Source organism: Acipenser ruthenus, chromosome 2, assembly GCF_902713425.1.
Source record: "Acipenser ruthenus chromosome 2, fAciRut3.2 maternal haplotype, whole genome shotgun sequence".
Lineage (NCBI taxonomy): Eukaryota > Metazoa > Chordata > Actinopteri > Acipenseriformes > Acipenseridae > Acipenser > Acipenser ruthenus.
The window spans coordinates 13,518,662-13,542,331 of NC_081190.1; the positions used below are offsets into that span (position 1 = coordinate 13,518,662).

The 23,670-nt window shown below is 37.5% G+C and overlaps 2 protein-coding genes across 3 annotated transcripts; one reads left to right on the plus strand and one right to left on the minus strand.

Annotated features, from left to right (window-relative positions):
• Positions 1–912: 912 nt before the first annotated feature.
• LOC131697919 (G-rich sequence factor 1-like) lies at positions 913–9,601 on the minus strand. Of its 2 annotated transcripts, none has more exons than XM_058989841.1 (10): positions 9,138–9,601; positions 8,542–8,689; positions 8,142–8,297; positions 7,528–7,662; positions 6,198–6,336; positions 5,946–6,106; positions 2,316–2,425; positions 2,088–2,223; positions 1,473–1,529; positions 913–1,193 (listed from the first exon to the last, which is right to left on the minus strand). In XM_058989841.1, exons 1-9 carry the CDS (start codon positions 9,351–9,353, stop codon positions 1,489–1,491), a joined length of 1,242 nt encoding a protein of 413 aa, XP_058845824.1. In that variant the 5' UTR covers positions 9,354–9,601; the 3' UTR covers positions 913–1,193; positions 1,473–1,488. The 2 variants fall into 2 exon arrangements, with proteins under 2 accessions (XP_058845824.1, XP_058845820.1); XM_058989837.1 differs by having other exon boundaries at positions 913–1,198; positions 9,138–9,600.
• Positions 9,602–10,477: 876 nt separating this feature from the next.
• LOC117403729 (MOB kinase activator 1B) lies at positions 10,478–23,572 on the plus strand. Its single transcript, XM_058989847.1, has 6 exons — positions 10,478–10,741; positions 17,343–17,509; positions 20,837–20,930; positions 22,100–22,233; positions 22,405–22,568; positions 22,917–23,572. Exons 1-6 carry the CDS (start codon positions 10,728–10,730, stop codon positions 22,992–22,994), a joined length of 651 nt encoding a protein of 216 aa, XP_058845830.1. The 5' UTR covers positions 10,478–10,727; the 3' UTR covers positions 22,995–23,572.
• Positions 23,573–23,670: the final 98 nt, after the last annotated feature.

The following is a 23,670-nucleotide window of genomic DNA, read 5'->3' on the forward strand; positions in this document are numbered from 1 at the left end:
AGCCATATACATACTGCACTCCCAGAGTGAGAGCACTGCTCCACCGATCTTGAAAAACCTCTTCGGTAACATTAGGTAGTCTGTACGCAGGGGGTTGCAATCAAACTGGTGGTTTAGTAAAGGGAGTAGTATATTTTACAGCCACTGTTGCATTTGCATAAAAACAAGGATGGATGGCAATAAGGCCTGGATTTTACCCCCTAAATACTGATGACAAACTGTTTAAATATTCCCACAACACAAACTTAAAGCCAGTGAAAAAAGTGAAGTTTGAGGTACTACCATTCTATTTACCACCTGTGTATTCATATGACTTTTTGTGGAAAATAGTCATTTAAAATAGAACACCACCTTTTTCTAAACTATGCAATAGTCATGTATGTGTGCCTTAACAACACCCATTTTTGTAAATATAACATTAAAATCCATCCTCATGAGTTTTAACATGTATAAAATACACCAATTGTTTCCAGCAACAATAAGCAGATTGTTTCCAGTCTTGCATTGTTTAAAATAGAATCAATTTAACATTTAAACTCTAGAATAGTTACTTTGGATATAGCACATATTAAAATCTGTTATTTGTTTTTTATTTATTTTTTTGTAAAAACCTGCGACACAAAATAACACATGGCAAATGCAACTGCAAATAAAACAAGCAAGGCAGAATAGGCTTGTTGCTATCCATATGAATTTATTTTTACATTTCTTACTCCTGTAAAAAGGGGCTAAATGCCTTTCAATCAAAGTCACATCCAGTTAAGTTCTAGAAGAAGATTGATTGGCGCTCTAATCAAATCATACAAGTGGTTTTGAAAAAATGAATCCCTCTATTATAAGGGTTAACCTGGTATCTTCCAGTCATCGGAGAATTTCTCTAGAATTTAAAGAATTACACAAATGCAACACTCAAAAGGTGACAGTATTTTAATGTTCTGTGTCTCAAGCTCAGTAAATTTACATCCTAACCCTAACTCTATTATCTGGCCAAATGGTTCTCTGTAACACAAGCATATCAATTACAGCTTTGTTGGGGGGTCATTATGTTGAAAAAGGCAGCAGTAATAAATACAGTAGTTTTGAAGCTGCTATACATTAGAAGACGTCTATGTTTTTACTTATTTTTATAAGCAGGTATTATGTCCAGGAACATTGCTGTCTTCTCAGATATTGTCCCCGACTCCTGGACACACCTGGACTGGACAATGAAACAATTAAAGTGTTACATACTAAGCACAATAAATTAAATAATACCACATGCATTACCATTCCAATACGGAATACATACAAAATTGGTTGTGATTCAAACCAGTAATTTAAAATATATAACTTTTATTATTATTACAGAGAAACACAACATTAAATCAATTAATAATAAGATATATTTATATTTGATTTCCAAGTGGAAATCTATGTTGATGTTTTATGAATCCAAAAATATAATACAATTTTTCTAATTAAAAAGCTCCTACCTCATCTTCACTGGTTTTATGATCCAGAATTCAGGAACAGTTCTATATACCTTTGTTCTGGATGTAGGAAAGACAATTTACAAGTCAGGCAAGATATTATTGATTAACAAATGCAGCAAATCCCTTTTTGTGACCAGCTCCATTTAGACCACTCCCTGTCAGACCCTTTCAATTTGAAAACAGTCCAAATATCTCCCTTTATTAGCCTCAGCTCTCAATTAATTAAGACCATTTTACTCAGTCACGTTGGTTATCTAAATACAGGGAATGCATCACAGATTGTAGTCTGTTTAAATTGGGAAACGGATTGTACAGCACTGGCTGCTAGAGTCAGTTCAAGGGGGAACTTGTGGGGAGAGGACGATAGCTGGTGTTCTCCTGTAGCTCTGCTCTTATGAAAATGAATACAACCTCATTTAACAACCTCAATTTTGTTGACTCTCCAGAAGGCTACTAATTGTCTTTGGCCTTATATTGGATAATTCACTTATTTAAATCAAAAGAGATCTTTTGGAGCTCAATGAGTGTTCATTTGGATAGTAACATGAAAAATATCATTCTTCATTGGTAAATAAACACTTAGACTGAACTTCAGAGCAGCTGTGAAACACTTACGAATGTGTGATCTGTCTTTGGACATTGCTGACACTGCATCTTCATGAGCGGTAAAATACACATCTGCTTCACCGGTGGCTTTCCCATCAGGGCCAAACTCAATGTGAATTCTGTCAGGCTTCAGTGGAGAGAAAAACTACCAAAAAAAAAAATGAAAAGAAGAGGTTTTTTATATCCTTTAAAAAAGAAAAATGTGTTTACTGAAAATGTACTGAAATGATAACTTACGTTTACAATATCTAGTCCAGTAACTTCAAACGGCAAACCTCTCATATGTATGTTGTGAACAGACAGACTGGTTTTGGGATTTATATTTGATTCAGACATTGGACCACCGCCTGTAAACCAAAAAAAGAATACGCAGCGTGTTTATTAGGGATGTAATGACATGATTTCCATTACACGAGAGTAGATGTTAAAACTTCATGCTGATTTGAACTCGGCTCTCGCCAAGATAAGCACCAACTAAGACGTAGCTTTACAGTAAACTAATGTGATCCATATGCGTCTCCATCCATTTACGTTTCCTTCCATATGATGATGTAGATATCCTTCTGTCTGGTGTTAATGGCTGAAGTGTAATGCTGGCTCCAGGGATCAGCTTATTTTGCCTCCCTGGCGCATCAGCACACACAACAGCTGCGATGCTGGCTCCGGGGATCAACCAAAGTGCGGCCTCCCCAGCGCATCAGCATGACAACCGTCTGGATTGAGCTAAGTAGGGTACATCTCTGGGGTTTTCAAGTGGGCACCTTCCATCCTCAGTGTTTCGTCGACTAGCCCACGACACCTCAAGAGGGCTCGACGGTGATTCTGGCGTCCCAGCATCACCCCCCTCCGTCCCCCACTCAACTCAGCCCAGCTTACTTACCTGTCCCCAGCCAGAATCTTTCCGTCTCAACCACAGCCAGTTGCTGCTCCTCTCTGCTGCTTCAGATAAGTTCTTCACTGTGCGACGCAACTCTTGGCCACTGAATCCGACGTCTCTGAGAAACCGGGTTGTAGAGTGTGCCACAAATCCTCGACAACCCACTTCCACTGGGTAAACCCGAACTCTCCATCCTCGCTGTTCCGCTTCAGCAGCTAGTTGAGCATACCGCAGTTTCTTCCTCTCATACGCCTCATCTACAGCGTCCTCCCATGGCACTGTTAACTCTACCAGGTGAACAAGGCGTGCTGATCCAGACCACAAGACAATATCTGGTCGAAGGTTAGTGGTGGCAATCTCAGGTGGAAAAATAAGCCGTTGACCAACATCTGCCAGCATATTCCAGTCTCTAGCAGCTTCCAGTTGTCCTGGGCGAGGATTGGTTTTAACACCTTTTCTTGGTGGTTGCTCTCCTGGGCGGAGGAATGTTGTCTTTTGTGTGTAATGTTTTGATGGAACAGGTGGCAACTTATTGGTCATGTTACGCTTGTCTTCCAATGCTAAGGCCAAACATCGCAGCACCTGGTCATGGCGCCAAGTAAACCGTCCTTGGCTAAGAGCCACCTTACATCCTGTCAAAATGTGCCTTAATGTTGCAGGTGATGAACACAAAGGACATGAGGGATCCTCTCCTACCCAGAGGTTTAGGTTCTGTGGTGATGGGAGAACATCATATGTTGACCTGATGAGGAAACTGATCCTGCTCTGTTCCATTGACCATAGGTCTTGCCAGCCAATCTTGCGTTGTTCCACACTCTCCCATCTCATCCATTCTCCCTGTTTGGCCTGGGAAATGGCCTTTATACACCTCATCCTCTCCTCCTGCTTTTGCACCTCGTTGACTACCAGCTTCCTTCTTTGAGCTGGGGCCGCCTTGTGCCATGTAGGAGGAGTTGAACTGAAACCAAGACCCCCTCTTCCATGCTGAACTTGCCCCATGATATCACCAATTCGAAGGGCAGCCTTTGCATCTTCCACAGCTTTCTTTGCCGCCCACTTTCTTCCAGTTTTCAACACAGGTGCTGCCTCCCTTACGCATTTATCGCGTGACTCTACTAATGTCATTTCCAGTCTGACCTTGGCGCACTTAAACTCCTCGGTTAGAGCAGAGACTGGTAGCTGCAGTATTCCTTTACCATAAAGTCCCACTCTGCTGAGGCAGCGTGGAACTCCCAACCATTTCCTGATGTATGAACTGATTAAAGCTTCCAGCTTCTCTACTGTTGTCAAAGAAACCTCGTACACAGTCAGTGGCCACAGCAACCTCGGCAGTAGACCAAACTGAAAGCACCAGAGTTTTAGTTTACCTGGTAGTGCGCAGCTGTCTATGCTCTTCAACCCTTCCACTGCTTGTTGTCTAACTTCTCCCACACGAACTGTGTCCTTTAGATCCCCGTCGTACCATCTCCCAAGACTCTTCACTGGCTTCTCAGACACTGTTGGTATTGCCTCACCATTAATGAAGAATGTTTTATCTACTACTTTGCCTTTAATTATAGAGATGCTCCTTGATTTAGTGGGCTTGAATTGCATTCGTGCCCATTCAATGTTATTGGTTAATTTGCCCAATAATCGATTAGTGCAGGCTACTGTTGTAGTCATGGTTGTCATGTCATCCATGTATGCTCGAATTGGTGGTAGTCGCATTCCAGAAGCCAAGCGCTCTCCTCCTACTACCCATTTTGATGCCCTAATGATTACTTCCATTGCCATGGTAAAAGCCAGTGGAGAAATGGTGCATCCTGCCATTATTCCAACCTCTAGGCATTGCCATGTAGTGCTGAATTCTGAAGTTGAAAAACTGAATTGCAAATCTCCAAAATAGGCTTTCACTAAATTTGTTATTGTCATCGGTACACTGAACAGATTAAGGTCATGTCGAAAATTACGCAGATAATGATAAACGATAAACGTGATGGTCCCAGTAGGCGACTTTATTTGATGTTTAATTTCCAGTAATTCTGGACTATTGTGTATTTTTTAAAGACTACACCTAAATGAGAAGATCAAATGAAATTGTATTTATATAGCGCCTTTCATACAAAAAATACCTCAAACACTGTACAAGACAAAACAAAAGAAAGCACACTTTTTAATATTACTTAAATCAATGAATTGACAGATCACCTGATATAGGCAGCAATGTATTACACAATCTGGGAGCATAGTAACTAAAAGCTCTCGCTCCCTTCCTTTGTGTATACTTGTGGGCACAGCAGCAGATCTTAAATCACGTGGAGGTATATATGTGTGTGTGAATAAAAACTCCTTTACATAAATCTGGTGCCATACCATCAAGTGCTTTGTAAGTCAAAAGTAACATTTTAAAATCAACTCTAAACGTCACTGGGAGCCACTACAGTGAGGCCAACACAGGGGTTCTATGGTCTCTTGTTTTAGTTCTGCTGAGAATCTTAGCAGCTGCCTTCTGTATAAACTGTAGATGAGTCAATGGCATGACCTGGGAGCCAAGCACAGAGCAGTGCAGTTGTCAAGCGGGGATGGCACAAAAGCATGAATTCGTTTCTCAGCAGCAGACAATGAAAGAAATTAACTTTAGCAATATTTTGCAGATGGTAGACAGAGTCTTGTTGTGACTTTGCAAATATGAGACTCAAATATAATTGAGTCAAAAAAGTTTTTTCACATTTGTTTTTGATTTTTCAACTGCCCAAACCGATTTGTAAAGATTTTGTGGCTGATGGGGTAGTCACAACCACCACCTGATGGAATAGAGGTAGCTACAGTATGTAGTGCTTATAGCAATGCATCCCAATACAACTATCAGATTGCAATATATCACTAGGAAGTGTCAGGATTCATTGATACAGGATGAATCACATACAGTGATTTAAAAATTCAACACGCCACCATGCCGATTCCCACATCAACCCACTCCCTGGTATCCCCTTATTACTTAATCAACTTACTGCTTTTATAGTCTGGGGGTGCATCCCTGATATCTTGAAACCTTCTGGATGCGTTACTGGAGAAAGTATCCTGTGCTGATGGACGAGCCTCCATTTTCTTTTTCTGTGGGCCACTGGGGGTTTGGATCTCAATCTTACTGCTTGGGAACACTTCAATATACCTGAATGAAAGCCAGAGGTTGTTTAGTAGGACTAGACAACCCTAATGTAATAAATACATGAAGTGAAGTAAGCACAACGCTGATTTCATACCTGCTGCCCATTGTTTCTCTGTGCTTCAGTAAAGCTTGATCTGCCATTTCTGGTGAAGAAAACTCTACAAAAGCAACCCCTGTATTTCTCCCTCTGCGATCTGTAACTAATGTAACTCCATTTGCTGTAACATCCAGACCTGAGGGCAGAAGAATTATAGATACATAGTAATAGAAAATACAAAGAAGAATATTACTAACATGCATCATCCAACATAACTGGAATTACAAATCAGAGCTGTCTGTATCATTAAAAAAAATCACCATGACCAACGTCCACTTTATGTACATTATATGCACTTTAAAAAGCACATACAGTAGAGTATGTGTCATCTAAATTAAAGTTTTTTTGGTTTTTTTTAACAAACATACACTAATATAAATACAGTACGTTCTCTGTAGGTATAGGTAAGCCACATTTTGTATCATTCAGTAAACACAGAGGTCAGGGCATTTGGATGTCCTACTGCAGTAAACACAAAAAAATACAGCTCAGCCACGTTGTTACAAATAAGACTATTAAATGTTAATTTAAAGTACATATTGCACTTTTAAAAGAGGGACAATGAATCACAAGCTATAGATTATTGTGATAAATCCAGGTTTATGTTGTCTAATATTTTTTTGTGAACAACTATTTTTATTGATTTTTTTTTTTCTTTTCCCCACCCTTTTGGAATAGGGAACTGGGGGAGACAATACAATATTAAAAAAAAAAAACCATCACATTAATACAGAAATACAACATAATATCCAAACAAAAATATTACAACAAGATACAATAAACTACTGAAACTAACATATCAAAGAAAGAATATTCTGTAATTAAATGAAAGTTGTCCTAAGAAGAAGAAGAAGAAGAAGAAGAATGCACTTGATCTTACTCAAACAGCTGTGCCGCTATATCGGCAGCAGTATCCCAAGCTGCCATTGTGTGTTAGCAGTGGCTACGTGTAGCCGAACTGTGGATCTTTACAAAAGAATGATGTCATGTAAATAGTCTAACCAGATAGAAGAAAAGGAGATATACGGCTCCACCCAAACCTTCAGGATAGGTTTCTTGTCTAATAGTGGTTGATTACAGTCGAAACTGACAGAGCTGTCTACAGTTTTATTACACTAATATGAACAGTCCTAACTGGTTTGGATTAGAAATTAGTGAATTTTTAAATTCTATATCTGTTTTGTTTTGGGTTTTTTTTAGCTCACAGGGTCTGTATGATAGGAACTGAGAGAAAACCCACTGTCTATGGACAGTTTTTATACAAGCAGGGTATCTTTTTGTGTTTCATTATTATTATTTTTAACAATATCATGGAAGAAAAACAAACCTTCAAAAAAGTGAATGACATCTGTTTCAGTACAACTAAAAGGGAGTCCTCTGAGACGCACAACTCCATCGTTCACAGGAGAATCCACAGACTGCTTCAGAAACGTCTCTGCTTCACTGTTTGTCACTTCATACACTGGGGAAAAAAATACAAATTAATACATTATAGGCGACCCAGTGCTTGTGAAAGGGAGTGATCCAGGCTGAACATACTAAAGACTGGTGTATGCTATGAGAATCCCTACATGGAACTGCCAATATATCACACCAAGAGATTAGCCACAATACTAGCTCTGCCCCTTGACTTTACAAGAAAATGTGCCATTCATTGCCCCCCTATTTCTGGTGATTTGTATATAAACCTTTTACAAGACACACTTAAAAATTTAGTGTCTTGCTCATGGGCTTGCGAGGCAATACATTTCATAAATTTAAAACCAAAAAAAGAACTGCAATGTTGGTGATCTTGTTAAGTAGACACTGTTAGAGCCTCACCCATTCTTTATAACTGAGTTTGCTAACACTAAAGCCCTGCCACTTCACATTTAACGAATGAACTATGCATTTTATTTGAGCCCAGACCTTTTGCCATTACCTCAGTGTTTATAAGCATACCTTCCACGTAACGCGGACCCAGATACTGCCTGTGCTTTTCTAAAGCTTTTTGGACATCCTCCTCATAATCCAGCTCAATAAATGCTTCTCCACTTGGCTTTCCATCTCTGTTCAGTGTTAGGTGTATTCCATCAGCACCATCTCGAATTCTGCAGTCTTGAAATGCAAGACAATGAAAGCAATGAGAGTTTGTTAACAATTCCATTTAAAACAGCAATCCTTACAACACTACAGTACTTAATCATTCAGTGTAAAATAATTTTTAAAAAACAGATGGCTTCATAATGCGTCACATGTTAAAGTTACAGGGATTTTGCATGCACTGCAGAGAATAGCTAGAATAAGAGTATTTATTACAGCTGTCGCAGCAGCTGTTATTGTATATAAAGCAAGAGGCTACCTGAGAAGAAGTTCTGCACATCCTCTACTGTACAAGACCAGGGAAGACCTCTTGCTCGGATAATAAACACTTCCTTAGCTCCAGCTTCTGCTTTGTCATCATAGTCAGGAAGAGGAGGATATTCATCTTCTTTAAAAGGAAAACCAGTCTACTGTCAACAGATAATAAACTTTAATTCCAGGTTGAAAAAAAACAACACCACATTGTTCCTTAGGGTCTATGATTATTTTGTGACCCAGCAGTGGTATGACAGAGTCACCTGTTAACGATGCTACCTGCAAGTTGACAGTGAAGATGAATATGATTAACAACCATTTTCTTATTACACCGCATATAAAAGGAGCCTAACAGGGTCATTGCATATATCATGATGCAATTCACTTAGGATACACTTTGCACAAATTGTGTAATTGTGTACATCTGCACTGGATCTATACACACACCAACCCAGGCCGCCTTCTATTGCACTGCCTCTCAAATCCAATTCAAGCGAATGCACAGCGCAGAGAAAAATAAAAAAAATCAACATCTTTAAATGAATATCTGTCACACCGCATCCCGCAGTATTAGATTTGTTGGCATCTTAATGTTTTTACCTGGCTGAAACAGCGGGACTGTATCACGGATTTCCTTGCATGCTGAGCAGGTGACCCATGTTGGTAAACACGAGGTCCACTTTGGTTTCCAAAGTGACAGTAAGCAAATCGGGCATTAGAATTATCAGACCATGATGTGTTCCTCGAAGAATGCAGTTTCCCCCTGACGTTTCGGGTGAGAATGGAGAAAAGGACAGACCTGCAGTGCACTGACATCACTAGACGAGCACAGCACCTACGTATTTCTAAAACCTACAACCATACATGCACCAGTTCGTTTACAGTTTTTTTAAGATACGATTAAAAAAAAAAAAAACTATACCGGTAAGAACTGAGCTCCAATAAAATCCAAGATAATGTTAAAGTAACAAATATTACAACGACAACTTTCAGAACAGTTGCTGAATGTCACTAATGACATACGAAAAGCATGTTCAACATTTAAAGGTCAAAGAGACGGAAAGCATAACAACTAAATGAATCTCCATTACATGTAATGGTTCCTGTATTCGCACAGTGACATCTAGTGGCGAAATAGACTTGGCGGTCCCACGCATATTCTAAATGTCCTTTTACATAGCAACTTAATAATATCGAATTTGTTAATGCATAATAATAATAATAATAATAATAATAATAATAATAATAATAATAGTATAATGGCATGTTTAATTGTGCATATTTAAAGTGTTAGAACATGGGGTTTTCTCTACTACAATAATTCTCAACATAAAAAGATACCCATATAAATAATCCAGTCACTTTCTGAAGATGAAACACTTTATTTGTTTTATTGTTTAATAATTCATAAAGGATACAAACGATTCGACATTGATTAGTGCAGTAGTGTCATAAATCATACCACCAGTATTTTGTTTTCGTACCATTCATGGGGAATTCCTTCATCTGGATATACGTCATCTGTTGTGTACTGCTTAGTTAAGCTTTTTGCCAAAACATATTTCAATACCCACCATTAAATCATATTGAGTAAGATATTTGTGAATGTTTTCAGTTTTTCCCCATGTTATAAAATACTGTAGCACGGTCCAAAAACACTAGTTTTCTTCAATACGCTATATTAATATGTGCTGTCGTATACAGTAATAATATATAAAGGAAACTGTGTTTTGGACGGCACTATAGGGTCCTTTACAAATTGAATACAAATGCAATTGTATTACAACATAGAAAACAATGCATGTTGCATTATTACATTGCTTATTACTTATTAACATATGAAGCCTTCAGTCTTTTTTGTTAATTTTAATTAAAATGTTTACTCTAACGTGAACCCTAAATAATACAGCACCACTTCAGGTGAGGTGAGGGGAGGGGAGGGGACTGGAAAGGGATCAATCTCCAAATCTCGCTGTGTCAGCATCTCTGTTCTCGCGAGATGTTTCGTGGCGTGCGCTCAGACTTTGAGAGAAAGAAGTTTAGCGCTGGATTGGAGAACAAGGAGTGGAAAGACGTCTGTCTGTTTCTTTTATTTATATACTCACCTTACCTGTAAACAGCGCTCTCCAATTGCGTCACTTCGCAGGAGTTACACCTCTTTTGACATACGTGGGGCTACTGAGCTTCGAAATGAGCTTTTTGTTGTGAGTATATTAATGTGTCGCTGTATTATTTGTTTTTAATGATGAACTTGTCTTTGGGTACTGCGGATTTAGGAAAGAGACACCATACAAAACAGACATGTTTTTTTTCATCTGTCTCATGTGCCACAGGAAAACGTACACAACAATTATACATTTTGATGCTGATTTAGAATTTGGCTAGGAAGTACTTGCAAGCTGCATTCATCGTAAATACTGCATTTATTTGTTTATTATGTGTGCTCTCACATATTGTCATTGATTTTAAAGCCGCTGCTGCTCGTGACACACACACACACACACATATATTATATATATATATATATATATATATATATATATATATATATATATATATATAGTCTTATTTAATGTAAAAAAGACAGATGTCATTTACATCTGCTATTGCCACTGGAGTCGTTGAAACAGTCAAACATCAATCTATATGTAAAAGGCCTGAATTGCACAGTCAAATACAGTAATAACACCCATACATGTAGCAGTGCATGCACAGAAATTGTAACTTACATGTACAATGTACATATACACGCTCTGTTGAACAGATAATAATGTAATGCGGTAAAGGCTGTGGTCCCCGTTTGACCCAAGCATACAGTCTCATCTCATTACTAGGCAGAACACATACGCGGCTCCCAACTACATCTCTTGTGTTCGTTGCATGTAATGTATTTGTTTTATTTAAGCAGAGGCCTTTATTTAAGTCTACCTAAGGTTTTGATTTACCTAGTTAACCCCCCCCCCCAAAACAAACAAACAAAAAAAAAGAAAAAAACAACAAAACATTGCAGTTATGATTTAAAGCGTGTGATGCTTTGAGTCGCAGCTATTAGGTTTAGGGTTACAAACGGAAGCTTACCTCAAACGTCTCTTCTTCAGGAAATGTAAACGTGATTTAAATTTAACTGTAAATGTTACATGTAGGCTGCGGCTCATCGCGACCCTGTAAAGGAGTAAGCGGTTAATGATGATGGGTGGATATTACATGTGTAAATGTGTGAAAGACTGTCAAGACTAACGCCTTTTGTCCATGCCATTCGATTTTTCTCAAAAATGTTCTCATAGTAATGTATTTTGGTGTTTAAATTATTAAGAATAGTTTTTTAAATATTGTGGGTCATCATCCATTTATCTGTAATAGTTAAGAGCGGTTTTTTTTTTCCACATTCGTGGCCAAGGTGTCAGCAACAACAGTATACTATGTGTGATTTCCACAAGTCTGTAATTGAAACCTTTTTGTGAAAGGTAAGTCTTAAGAGATGTGCTGCCCAGTTATGGTACTGAGTACTAGGCAGAGTTGGGGTCAATTCAATTTTTTTCAATTCCAATTCCAGTTCTAATCCCAATTCCCTTTTAATCAATTCAAATTCCTATTCCAATTATTTTACAACAAAGGCTTTATTGAGCAAACAAATACTGTATACAACTTAATGAACTTGTCAGGTAACCTGATAAAGCCCATGGCATACACCGCAGTAAAGACTGTGCCGTAAAACAGAATAGGAATTGGAATTATATAAAAGGGAAATGGAACTGGAATTGAAAAAATGGAATTGACCCCAACTCTGGTACTAGGCAATGTGTTGGATGAGCTGTTGGATTCTGTATATGAAGGCATTCAGCCTATTTCCATTTTGTTGTGATGAAGGAACATGATATTTAAAGTGAGGTACTCATGTGCGAGGGCAGCTGATTTGCATCTGCAGCTGTGGGATGATTATTCCCAGCAATTGCATCTCAAAGTAAGTATATGATTAATCAAATTAAAACGTCACTATTAGGTCAGTAGTATGTGGCAGATTTAGTTGAAAGATTCATGCAGAATGGTAACCTTTTCGCCGAGAGATCTGAAATTAGGATTTTTCAATTTCTTATGGATACCATTTTCCATTGATTTTTCAAAGAAAATCTGTCTCACTCTAGATGGAATGACTCCATTTGTGTGGTGTCTATAAAAGCAGATTATGTTTGTTTTAATTATAACTAAACATTAGGCGCAGATAGAATGACCTTTAAGAAGTACAGTAAGCTTTTAGACATTCCAGTTTGTGAACAAATCCTCTTTAGGCACTGACTTCAAATCTTCTTTATTATAAGGGGACATTCCATGCTAAATCAACAGGCTTTTTTTTTACGTGACCTCCTCTGATTGTGCTGCCAGCTGCCATAGAGATCGATTCCACCAGTGGAAATATCACAGTCCTACTGTAGCACTACCATTCTCAAGATATTAAGAATTTTGCTGATTTCCTGATTGTTCAGCTGATCTTAATTTATTTTCACTATATCCTTGCACTTGATTTAAGCTGCCTGCAGCAAATTCAGGACATGGAAAAAGTGTGTTCATTTGGCATCTACAGTAATGTGCTATGACGCAGTTTTGTAGTAGAGGTCTGTGAAACAAAAAATATTTATATGAAGCAAAAGAGAAGCACAGTTTGGCTAGTTTTTAGTGAAGCATTCGAATTGCAAGCAAGTAGTGACTTGCCATGCATACTGTATTTTTTTCAAGAAGTCTCCATTCTTTTCCAAAGTACTAATGCATGTGGAAACAACTTTTTCTGACTCACAATGTTCCTGGACTCCTACCAAAATTACATTTCTAAAGGATGTTTTTACACCTTTGTTTGGTTTTACAGATGTGGTACTGTGTCAGTACATTTCATGAAATGTGCATGTATTCAGATAGTTAAGTTTATCTTGCAGTGCAGAGCAGTACATACACTAGGTCTGACAATAAATTGCTTATTTGTAACCATTAAATTGTAGGATTTCATAATTGGTTCTGTACTTTTAAGTATCAACATAGTACCATGTGCAGCCCATAGGCTTTTTACTGCATGGTCTTAAAGATTCTTATTTGACAAATAAACTGGTTTAAACTGCATTATGTATATTGTATATAGTCTGTGGCCATATACACACATGTATTTACCTCTGTGCTAAGTACAACAATCAACTAGGCTAGTTGTTCCTGCCTACAAGGGGTTTCTTGCCAGTTTATACCATTACAATTGTTTTATTACTCTTGCTTGCTTCAAAATGTGCCCCTAAGTCATTAATTCTGAGATCATTCTATTAAATCTGATATAAATCTGTTTTGGCTAATCACAATATTGTACACTGAAGACACTTGTTCAAGTACAGTGTAATTTTTGGGTGGATGGGTCATGCACGAAATACGAGGGTTCATAGTATTTTATATAATGCAAATATTACTGATTTATATGTAGGCTACCATCTGTTGACAGAGAAAGAGATTCATCCTCCACACCGATGCGTCGGATGTTGGTTTGGGTGCGGTTTTGTCCCAGACGGTAGATGGGGAAGAACACCCTATCCTGTATCTCAGCAAAAAGATGCTCCCCCAGGATCGCAACTGCTCCGTGGTCGAAAAGGAGTGTTTGGCCATTAAATGGGCTACTCACTCTTTACGATATTACCTGCTGGGACATTCATTTGATCTCGTCACAAACCACGCCCCACTTAAGTGGTTAAGTACAATGAATGACAGCAATGCCCGGATAATCTGTGGTATCTGGCATTGCAGCCCTTCATGTATCATATGATCCACGTGCAGGGAAAGAACACCCAAATGCAGATTATTTTTCCCAGGAAGGGGGAGTAATGGGAAAGGTAGATTCAGTCAAGTGTTCCTTTGGCTCCACTCGGAGCGGTGGGATATGTGACAGAGACAGAATGATTCTTGGTGATGAATCTCCCTCCCGACCTGTGAGGGCACTGTGTAAAGGGAACAGAGTACCCTGGACTAGATGGCCGGACAATTTATTCCCAGGGTTAGGTGGAAATCGTCCGTTTAGAAAGGGGGCGGAGCAACGGTACATCAAATCATCGACCCGGAAGCGATGTGGCAGCCGCAGATTGGAGGAGGGGTTGCAATCGTTAACCAAGGGGGGGGCGTGATTGTCAGTACATAAGGGGATGTAGCGAGGTGATCTGTTCCTTTGTTATGGTTAACGCTGAACCGGAAGGAGAACCGTATTGTTATTGTGAGTGTTTTGTTTGTTTTTGTCGTGTCTAAAAATTACTTGTTTGTTGTTACTAGACGGCTAATACGATCCGGAGCTGTCGCTAGAGGCCAGCACAAAACCTGGACAACACTGCACTTGTGTCACAGTTAATTGTATTTGCACAAAGAGCACTATAGCACTCACTGTGGACTTGTGATCGTGTTTGTGTTATTTGAGGGTGTTTAAATACCAGGACTATTATTTCGGGACTGAACCTGTGGATTAAATGGAGCAGTACGCAACGCTGTGTATTGCCTATTCTCATTATTGTTTACTGTTGTCCTTAGACTTTGGATTACAAGTAAAACCATCATTTCACCAGTACTTTGTTGTTTGTCCTTGTCTTGAGCACTGCATCACCCCTACACCTGTGCACTGCAAACCACTTTGCCACACTTCCCTAGTAAAGACTTGTCAAAAGGCTAATGTTTTAACGAATACCCAAAAATCAGCTTTAAACATGAATTTAGAATTCAGGACTTGCATAAGCATTTTGTTAACGTTTAAATACAAGATTTTAGTAGTATTTTAATAGTGTTCGATAAATGTTCAAAGAGTATCTTCTCTTTATTGCTTCAGACAACATACTGTATCTAACAGTATTAAAGAGAGCACTTCAAACTTGCCCATTCTGTATATGGTGGCAGAATGTGTAAACTCCTTTTCACTTCCTTTTTTCAGGATGTATCTAGCATTAAATAACGCAGTTTTAGTGAGTGTCACCTTTCTTTGGATGTGCACAAACTATAATCTTAAGAAATTGTCTTTAATCTAACTTCTTACTTGACAAACATATGGACAAGATTGTCATCATTGGGATTACAGTATGTGTTTTTGTTCAAATGCAAAAAATGAGTAATGCTTCAAGAAGAATGAGATGAAAACTGATGTAAGCTTTTAATTAACTGAAATACAAGCTGTTGCTTGTGTCTACTACAGTAATTATAGCACACACCTGTGCGTGTTGGACGGGTTGGTGTGTAAGTAGTTTCTTTTATCTTACAAAGATGGGCTGTTCCAGTATTTGAGTCAGAGACGTTTGATAATGCAGTACATGGTATTACTCTTAATTGTTTGAACCTGAAGTGTAACATCCTTAAGTGAACTTTTGGGGATCGATTTGTGTGTGTGCACTTTAACCTACTCGGTACTTTTGTTGAAATGTTTTCCTACTTGGCCAGGAAGTTGTTGTTTTTTATGCAGATGTGCTAGGAATCAGAGTCCCGACCACAGCACAGTATTAATGAAAGCAGCATTTGGCAAAATATAATTATTATTATTATTATTATTATTTATTTCTTAGCAGACGCCCTTATCCAGGGCGACTTACAATTGTTACAAGATATCACATTATACATTATTTCACATTATACAGATATCACATTATTTTACATACAATTACCCATTTATACAGTTGGGTTTTTACTGGAGCAATCTAGGTAAAGTACCTTGCTCAAGGGTACAACAGCAGTGTCCCCCACTGGGGATTGAACCCACAACCCTCCGGTCAAGAGTCCAGAGCCCTAACCACTACTCCATCCATAAACATGTTAAATACAATATTAAAGCATACATTGACAGTACCTATAGTATAAACTTTACTTGAAAAACAACATTTTCAAGCAGAATTTGTACTTACTGTACTGTATATAACCTCTGTCTTATGGCTAATGAAAAGAGACAAATGGTTCAGACTATAGTGAGGCCGAGTCATCCAAAGTGACACTGCCTGCAGTACAGTTTTAAAACCCAGGCCTATTTTTGACATTCACATACTGTATTTCAAAGCACTTTACAGTTTATTTTACTAGCCTTTTCTCTCTCTTTTTTTTTTTTAATTCATCTTATTGCATGTCGGTCCCCATATGGTCCTCTGTAAAGATGTCCAAAGATTCCATTACTGCCAGACTTTCACGATTTTATTCTGTTTAAATCCATTCCCCACCCCCACCAGCGCTGGGGGTCAGGTGTTTGCCATGATGGAGTGTGCACAAGCCGGCATGCACACAGCTTCATCATCATGAATGGAGCATTTTGTCTTGAATGTTTATTCATGTTGAGCTGGACTTGCTCTGGTCACAGATTCTGTACCAGATGGCCAAATTAAATCTGAGCTCCACATACTTTACATGATCAGGTCCAGGAGTCTGTATCAAAATATTTCTCAGAAATGTCACAGCATATGGCCGTACAAGTAAGACTAAAGGAACCTCGAGCTAATGTATTCCTTTTGTTTTTGTTTTTCTTTTGTCATTCATACCTTATTAGAAAGAACCTGCAAAATTAAATCATGTTGTTTTATAGCAAGAAGGGTAGAAATTGACCCTTAGTACTACTGGTCAAACCCTTCCAGATCTTTCTATAAAAACACTTGCAACCTTAAAAAAAGAAGTAGGCTACTTTTTATATATTAAAAGATGTTGCAGTAACCGTTATTGAATAACTGTTACTTGCAGGTGAATCGAGTTGAGGTAAATATTAACATTTATCAAAGGTGCATGCAATCTTGGCTGATAATAATTTAAACCCAATATATTTTCTTTTATTATTCATAGTGGAAGTCGCTCGTCTAAGACGTTTAAACCAAAGAAAAACATTCCAGAAGGCTCCCACCAGTATGAACTTTTAAAACATGCAGAAGCTACCTTGGGAAGTGGCAATCTTCGTATGGCTGTTATGCTACCCGAGGGGGAGGATTTGAACGAATGGGTTGCAGTAAACAGTAAGTAAAAGGACATGTTTTCCAACATTATTTGTGTTCAAACCGAGTAATGTTAACATACAGTCTTAATCTGTAACATGCAGAGTGGGGTGAGACCTACAGTTTTACATACTGTATATCTAGTGAACTGCTTGTCAATGCACCTCCTTAATCGATCAGTGTACTTTATGAAAAACCATTGCAAATCAGCATTTACTGATTGTCTGTCTGCACTGCTAGACCCGAAGAATTATAGTGAATCAAAGTGGTAGACCTCCCCAGGCAGGTATTAAAGCTCTTTGCAGCCATATCTGAGGAGGATCCTTTGGTTGGTTTAGTCCCTTTGGGAAGAGAAATAATAAAATAAGAAATCAATATTCCGTTAGCTCTCATGGGAGGACTTCAGTTGGACAAATAAACTTGACCAATTGTGTTAAATTTGGGTCAGTCCATAAAATGTGTCTCTCTGCAACATGGTGTTGTTGTCTTATTGAAAATAAAAAAGTGAACTACTTTAAAAGCTTCAGTCGTCTTTTAGGACTTGTGTCGTGGATAAACGCATACCAAGGCCGGGATACACACTTTATTTATTTTATTTATTTTAATATTGGTTTTGGGTTAAAGCTTTGTCAACATAAGTCTGTATGTAAATCCTTGTTCATTTTTAGCATTCCATTAATTGGTTAAAAAAGAGGTAACATTTCCTCTAATTATCAGAAAAAGCACAACATGAGGAACTGGACAGAAAGATAAAACCTACATAAAAGTAACAATAACGTTCTTCTCACAGGAACCTTTAGAGAAGGTGTTCTAGAATGTCAAAGAATACAAAAAAAAAAAGAAAGAAACTATGGCAACTAGAAATAGCAATGCCCCAGCTTTGGTTAGTGAACCAAGTATTGTATCAACAAATTAATTAATATATATATATGAATTGTGGTTGGAAATTGTGGCCTGCAATTGGTTAAAACCTCATCATAGGAGATTTAACTCATCATAGGAGAAAAATAGTTAAATCTATTTCCCTAACATCCTTACACCACCGGGCAATAGTCTCCATCTGTCATGCGATTGGTTCACATCACTGTCAGTCCGGCCCCTTTTCAAGGAACACCTTTTATCTTCACGCCTCACAACAAGAGAAAATGTCTGAACAGCGATTCTGTGACTTGACAGAAAATTAATTATAAAACATACTACAAAAGAAAGATGCTCCAAACAGTAAAATGGTGATTGAAACATCACTGTTAGTGTTTTCTGACTTGACGATGTAAGCAGATATGACGGCCGGGATATAAACTGGATTATGCAGCAGTCAGCAACACACACAGAGCGCAGATAACTGTGTGGTTTGAACTTCAAAAACATTTGCTGTTATTTAGTTATGTACCTATGCTATATCCTCTATGTTTAAACAAAATATATAAAGTCGTATTTACTATCTAACCTTGCTTCACTTATTTACTTGACTGATTCATTTATTAAATATGTACTGTAGACTCAGCCATAGTGGAAAATTAAATGCCTCATGGGAAGACTATTGTTACCTGCAGCTTCGGGCATTATAGCCCACTATCGCTAACAATAGTCTTCCCTCGGGTCAATTCACTGAATTCAATAAAAGTTTTATCACAGTATTCTTTCAATTGGCTGAGCTATAGAAATCTATACAATATCTTCAGAACCACTAGTCTGATTTTACTAAAAACAAGCATTGTCATACTGTATGTATAAAATGCTATTTTACATGGTGTGGAATCTCGGGTGTAGGTTGTGACCTACTTGTTTGATACTGGTGTCTATTTGGCTGTTGACAGTGTATTACAGTAATCCGTCGCATGTCCGACTGCGCTGGGACCAGTGCAAGGGCAGATATGTAAAAAGTCTGGTTTTAAATACCATTATACACAGCTGTAACAATTACTATATTCACAAACTTATTGTTTTGAGATTCAGCTTTTATTAGGGAGCTCCCCTAAATCCCTTGTTTAGAAAGATACGGGGTATTAATGCTTGTGACAGAGTAGCCGTCTGCCGTGTGGGTGCGTACATTCGCTGCTGAGTGACAGGCAGGAGATTGAGACGGAGGTTGAAGTTGATATGCCCCACCGCAGGCGAACAGGATTTATTTACATAGCAACACACTGAACAGCTCACGTGACAGTACCAGCAATGGCAGCGCACGGATCACATACAACACAGTGTACGACAACTTTGGTGGGATCTACAATCTCTGAACTAATCTTCTGTGTTCAATAATAAACTAACATTGCTAAAGAGCTTGATCTTCATCAATCTGATCATCAGATAGATTCTTCATTGTCCAACTGTTTTTTATTGCTACTGCCTGCTGTAGTACATAAATGCCAGGCAAGTATAAATACATCGTTTTTACAAATATCTTCATAACTGTTGTCATAAGTTTATACCACAGTATGTATTCTAACAGCTGTTTTACTCTTCATCTGTAGCAATATATGATTATAAGAAAGCCCTCTTCCCTACACAGATTCATTAAGGCATAACTGACATACCTGTATTTAAAATATAAAGGTATTTGTAACATTGCGTTTGGTGAGTTCTCATAATGCAGTCATCAGGATGTATTCATAGAAACTTGAAAGTGTCTTTATTGTGAAAAGAACAGTATCAAACCTTTAACCTTTCAGGCAGCCTTGATAACTGTTTTGTTCCCCTTTGTTACAGCTTTGTGCCTTTTTTTCATCAAGACAAATGATGCAGGGTAACCATGTCACAGCTTCATTTCCCCAGAGTCCAGTTTGACAAAGAAAATACAAATGAGCCAGTTGTCACTAATTAATCAAAGACTAGCACATGTAAACCTTGGTTTACATTTTGATCGACAATATAAACAAGGCACTTTTATAGGAAAGTTTGCGTGTTTGACAAATACCATTTTGTTTTTATAAATGTCGCCCAAAATGTGGCCCTTTCAAGCATGTGAAAATGCCTTGATTATAAGAAAAGCCAACATTCTCTTTTGACAGACAGAAATTGAGCTGTGGAAACACTAAAGTGACAATGATTCTGTCTCGGTGTTAAATTACTGTTAGTATTTACCTCCTTTTTACAATTGTATTATTATTATTTATTTATTTGTATTTATTTTTACTTCAGTAATGTAGGTTTTGTAAAACCTTGGGTGGTGGTGGTTGGTTGAGAACAATTAAGTGGTATTCATTTGAAGGGTTTGTTCTGGTGGTAAAAATTAATTTTGGGATTTTTATGATATTGATGCAAACAAGGAACTAATATTCTAAAATAAATATATTTACTTATTGATCTCACTTTGCAGAATTAAATAAGTTTTTCTTTTTCAATCCCCAGCTGTAGACTTCTTCAACCAGATCAACATGCTTTATGGAACTATCACTGATTTCTGCACTGAACAAAGCTGTGCTCTTATGTCTGCTGGGCCCAAGTATGTCAAATTGTTTCTTCTGTCTGCCTGTGGGTTATGTTAATTATTATTTTATTATTATTATTAATTTTAATTTTTTTTTTTTATGAATAGTACATAGAAAAGCAATGTTATTTTTTGTAAAACATTTAAAAGAAAACAACAAAATACAAAGATTACTTAAAAAAAATAAAAGCTTATGTTTCACTTTGGAACATGACCCATAAATATTTTTTTATCTTTAGTCTGTAGAAACTTACTTCATTTGCAGTCATGATTTCAAAAGCCCTTATTGTGTGTGTGTGTGTGTGTGTGTGTGTGTGTGTGTGTGTGTGTGTGTGTGTGTGTGTGTGTGTGTGTGTGTGCGCGCGCGTGCTATATGGATCAAAGGCTTTGAAAAAAATAAAATCAAAACTTTTTTTTGGTTTAGTCATATTTTCATTGTTTGAACATCTGCCGCAGTTTTATACAAAAAATGTTTGTTTGTTCAAAACTTATAGCTGCAGTGTCACAATAATGTTCAAATAAAATTACGTTTCTTGATCTCTGTTGTTTCAGACCTTGCAAAGGTTTCCCATTTGTAATAAGTTACTGTTACTGACCAGTAGACCCAAATAAAAAATAACTAAAATTGAATTCTATTTATCTGTAAAATCAGCCCAATAAACCTGTCAGAATTCAGAATAATGGATGTCTGTTATGTTAGTGGGTACGCATAAAGTCAACTCTTGGTCTTGGCATAACAGGAGCTGTCATCCCCGTGCCGCCTGTTTTTGAAGCTTCTCCAGAACTAATGTGTTGCAGGATGCACTGCACTACAATTTGGAAATTTCTCAAGCCAAACCAAATTTTACTTATTCCTGTTTTTCCACATAAGTGGAAAATGACTAAAAGTTGGTTTGTAATTAACATTTCATGTTTTTTTTGTTTTTTTTAGTTCCGTCACAAATCCAGTTATGCAAGGATTCATTTTTAATGGCTAAAACAAATCCAAGACCTAGACATCATAGCTGAATGTATTTGCCATTCTGTGCTGTACAAGTCTTGGCAAAGGCAGTTGAATGGTTTCTGATATTCTGTGTATGTACTTACAAAATGTGCTTTACATTAGGTGGCAGGTTTAAGGGAACAATATGAAAGAGAAGATTGAGAGTTATGTTTTTTATTTTATTTTTTGTTTGATTTTTAAGATACGAGTACCATTGGGCTGATGGAACCAATATAAAGAAGCCAATCAAATGTTCAGCACCAAAGTACATTGATTACTTGATGACCTGGGTACAGGACCAGTTGGATGATGAGACCCTCTTCCCATCAAAAATAGGTATAGTACAAAGTTTGCTAGGAGAAGACACAGTCATTTTACATTTCACATGATGTTGCTAATAGAAGGGGTTTATATTGTACCCAGATTGGAAATTATCTTTACTTAAAATAATAAGTTTTAAGTTTGTCTTCATACTCCTTGTTTGTTCATTTTAATGTCTTTTTGTAGGTGTTCCCTTCCCAAAGAACTTCATGTCCGTGGCAAAGACCATCTTGAAGCGGCTGTTTCGAGTGTATGCCCACATTTATCACCAGCACTTTGACACTGTGATTCAGCTTCAGGAAGAGGCCCATCTCAATACTTCTTTCAAGCACTTTATCTTCTTTGTTCAGGTACATGTCTTTCTGACATTTCAACAACTTTGATTTTCCTGTTAAGTGTGTTCCAATGTACTGTTTGCAGCACTTTCCTGTAATATAATAAAGGCCAAGTTAAGATTACATTAACAAGGCATAGAAATACCTGCCATATGTAAAAACCTTCCAGACAAATCCCACTAGTTTGCCAGCAGTGTTTTCTGTGATTTTTTTAAAGTAACTTTTCATTACTGATTTTTTGAATCAGTAATTGAACTGTAAGAATGAATGTTTAATTATACAAAGCTGCTTTTGAGAAAGATACTACATTTGATAGATATAGAGAATTAAAATAATTTCTTATGTGTTTTTTTTTTTCTGTAGGAATTCAACTTGATTGACAGGAAAGAACTTGTACCTCTGCAAGAGCTGATCGATAAGCTTACCACCAAGGACAGATAAATGGAGATAAAACAAAAAGAAAATATTTCCTTCAAACAGACTAACTATTCTTTGATTTCTCTCTTTTTGTACAGACAGCCTGGCTTTGTTATATGTGCTACAGTATGTGAAATGTTTAGGGGAATGTCTTTTAGCAAGATAGGGAAATGGCAGGCTTTGATGCTTAGCAGATTGTTGGCAAGTCTTCTTTAGACGGGCATTTTTAATGTGGGTACTCTTTTAGATTGTTGGTGGGTGATTTGCTATAGTGGTAACTTTAGAACACCCCTAACTAGTACACCCTTAAAACTAATTTCTGATTCAAGTGCCTAGTGAGGTTCACAGGTATGGTGGGACAAACCTACTACATACAGATACTGTAACAATTAGAGATTCATTCAGAAAATGTCTGCTTTAATTTGGGAAGATTTTCATAATCTGACTTTAAAATCACTGCTGTTGTTATTATTTTATTTGTTTATTTATATATTTAAGTTTTCTTATTTGATTGGTCAAGTAAATTAAGTAACTCTACTTTCAATGACACATTGTGTTGTAATATGAGGAATGTCAAAAGTAAAGATTTTGTTAGATGGAAATGTAAGACGATTTATCTTAGACGTACTCATCACATTTAACTATCAAACTGGGGAAGCAGAAGTCTTGCTTTCTACTTCTGTGTTCTGTGCCAGGTGTA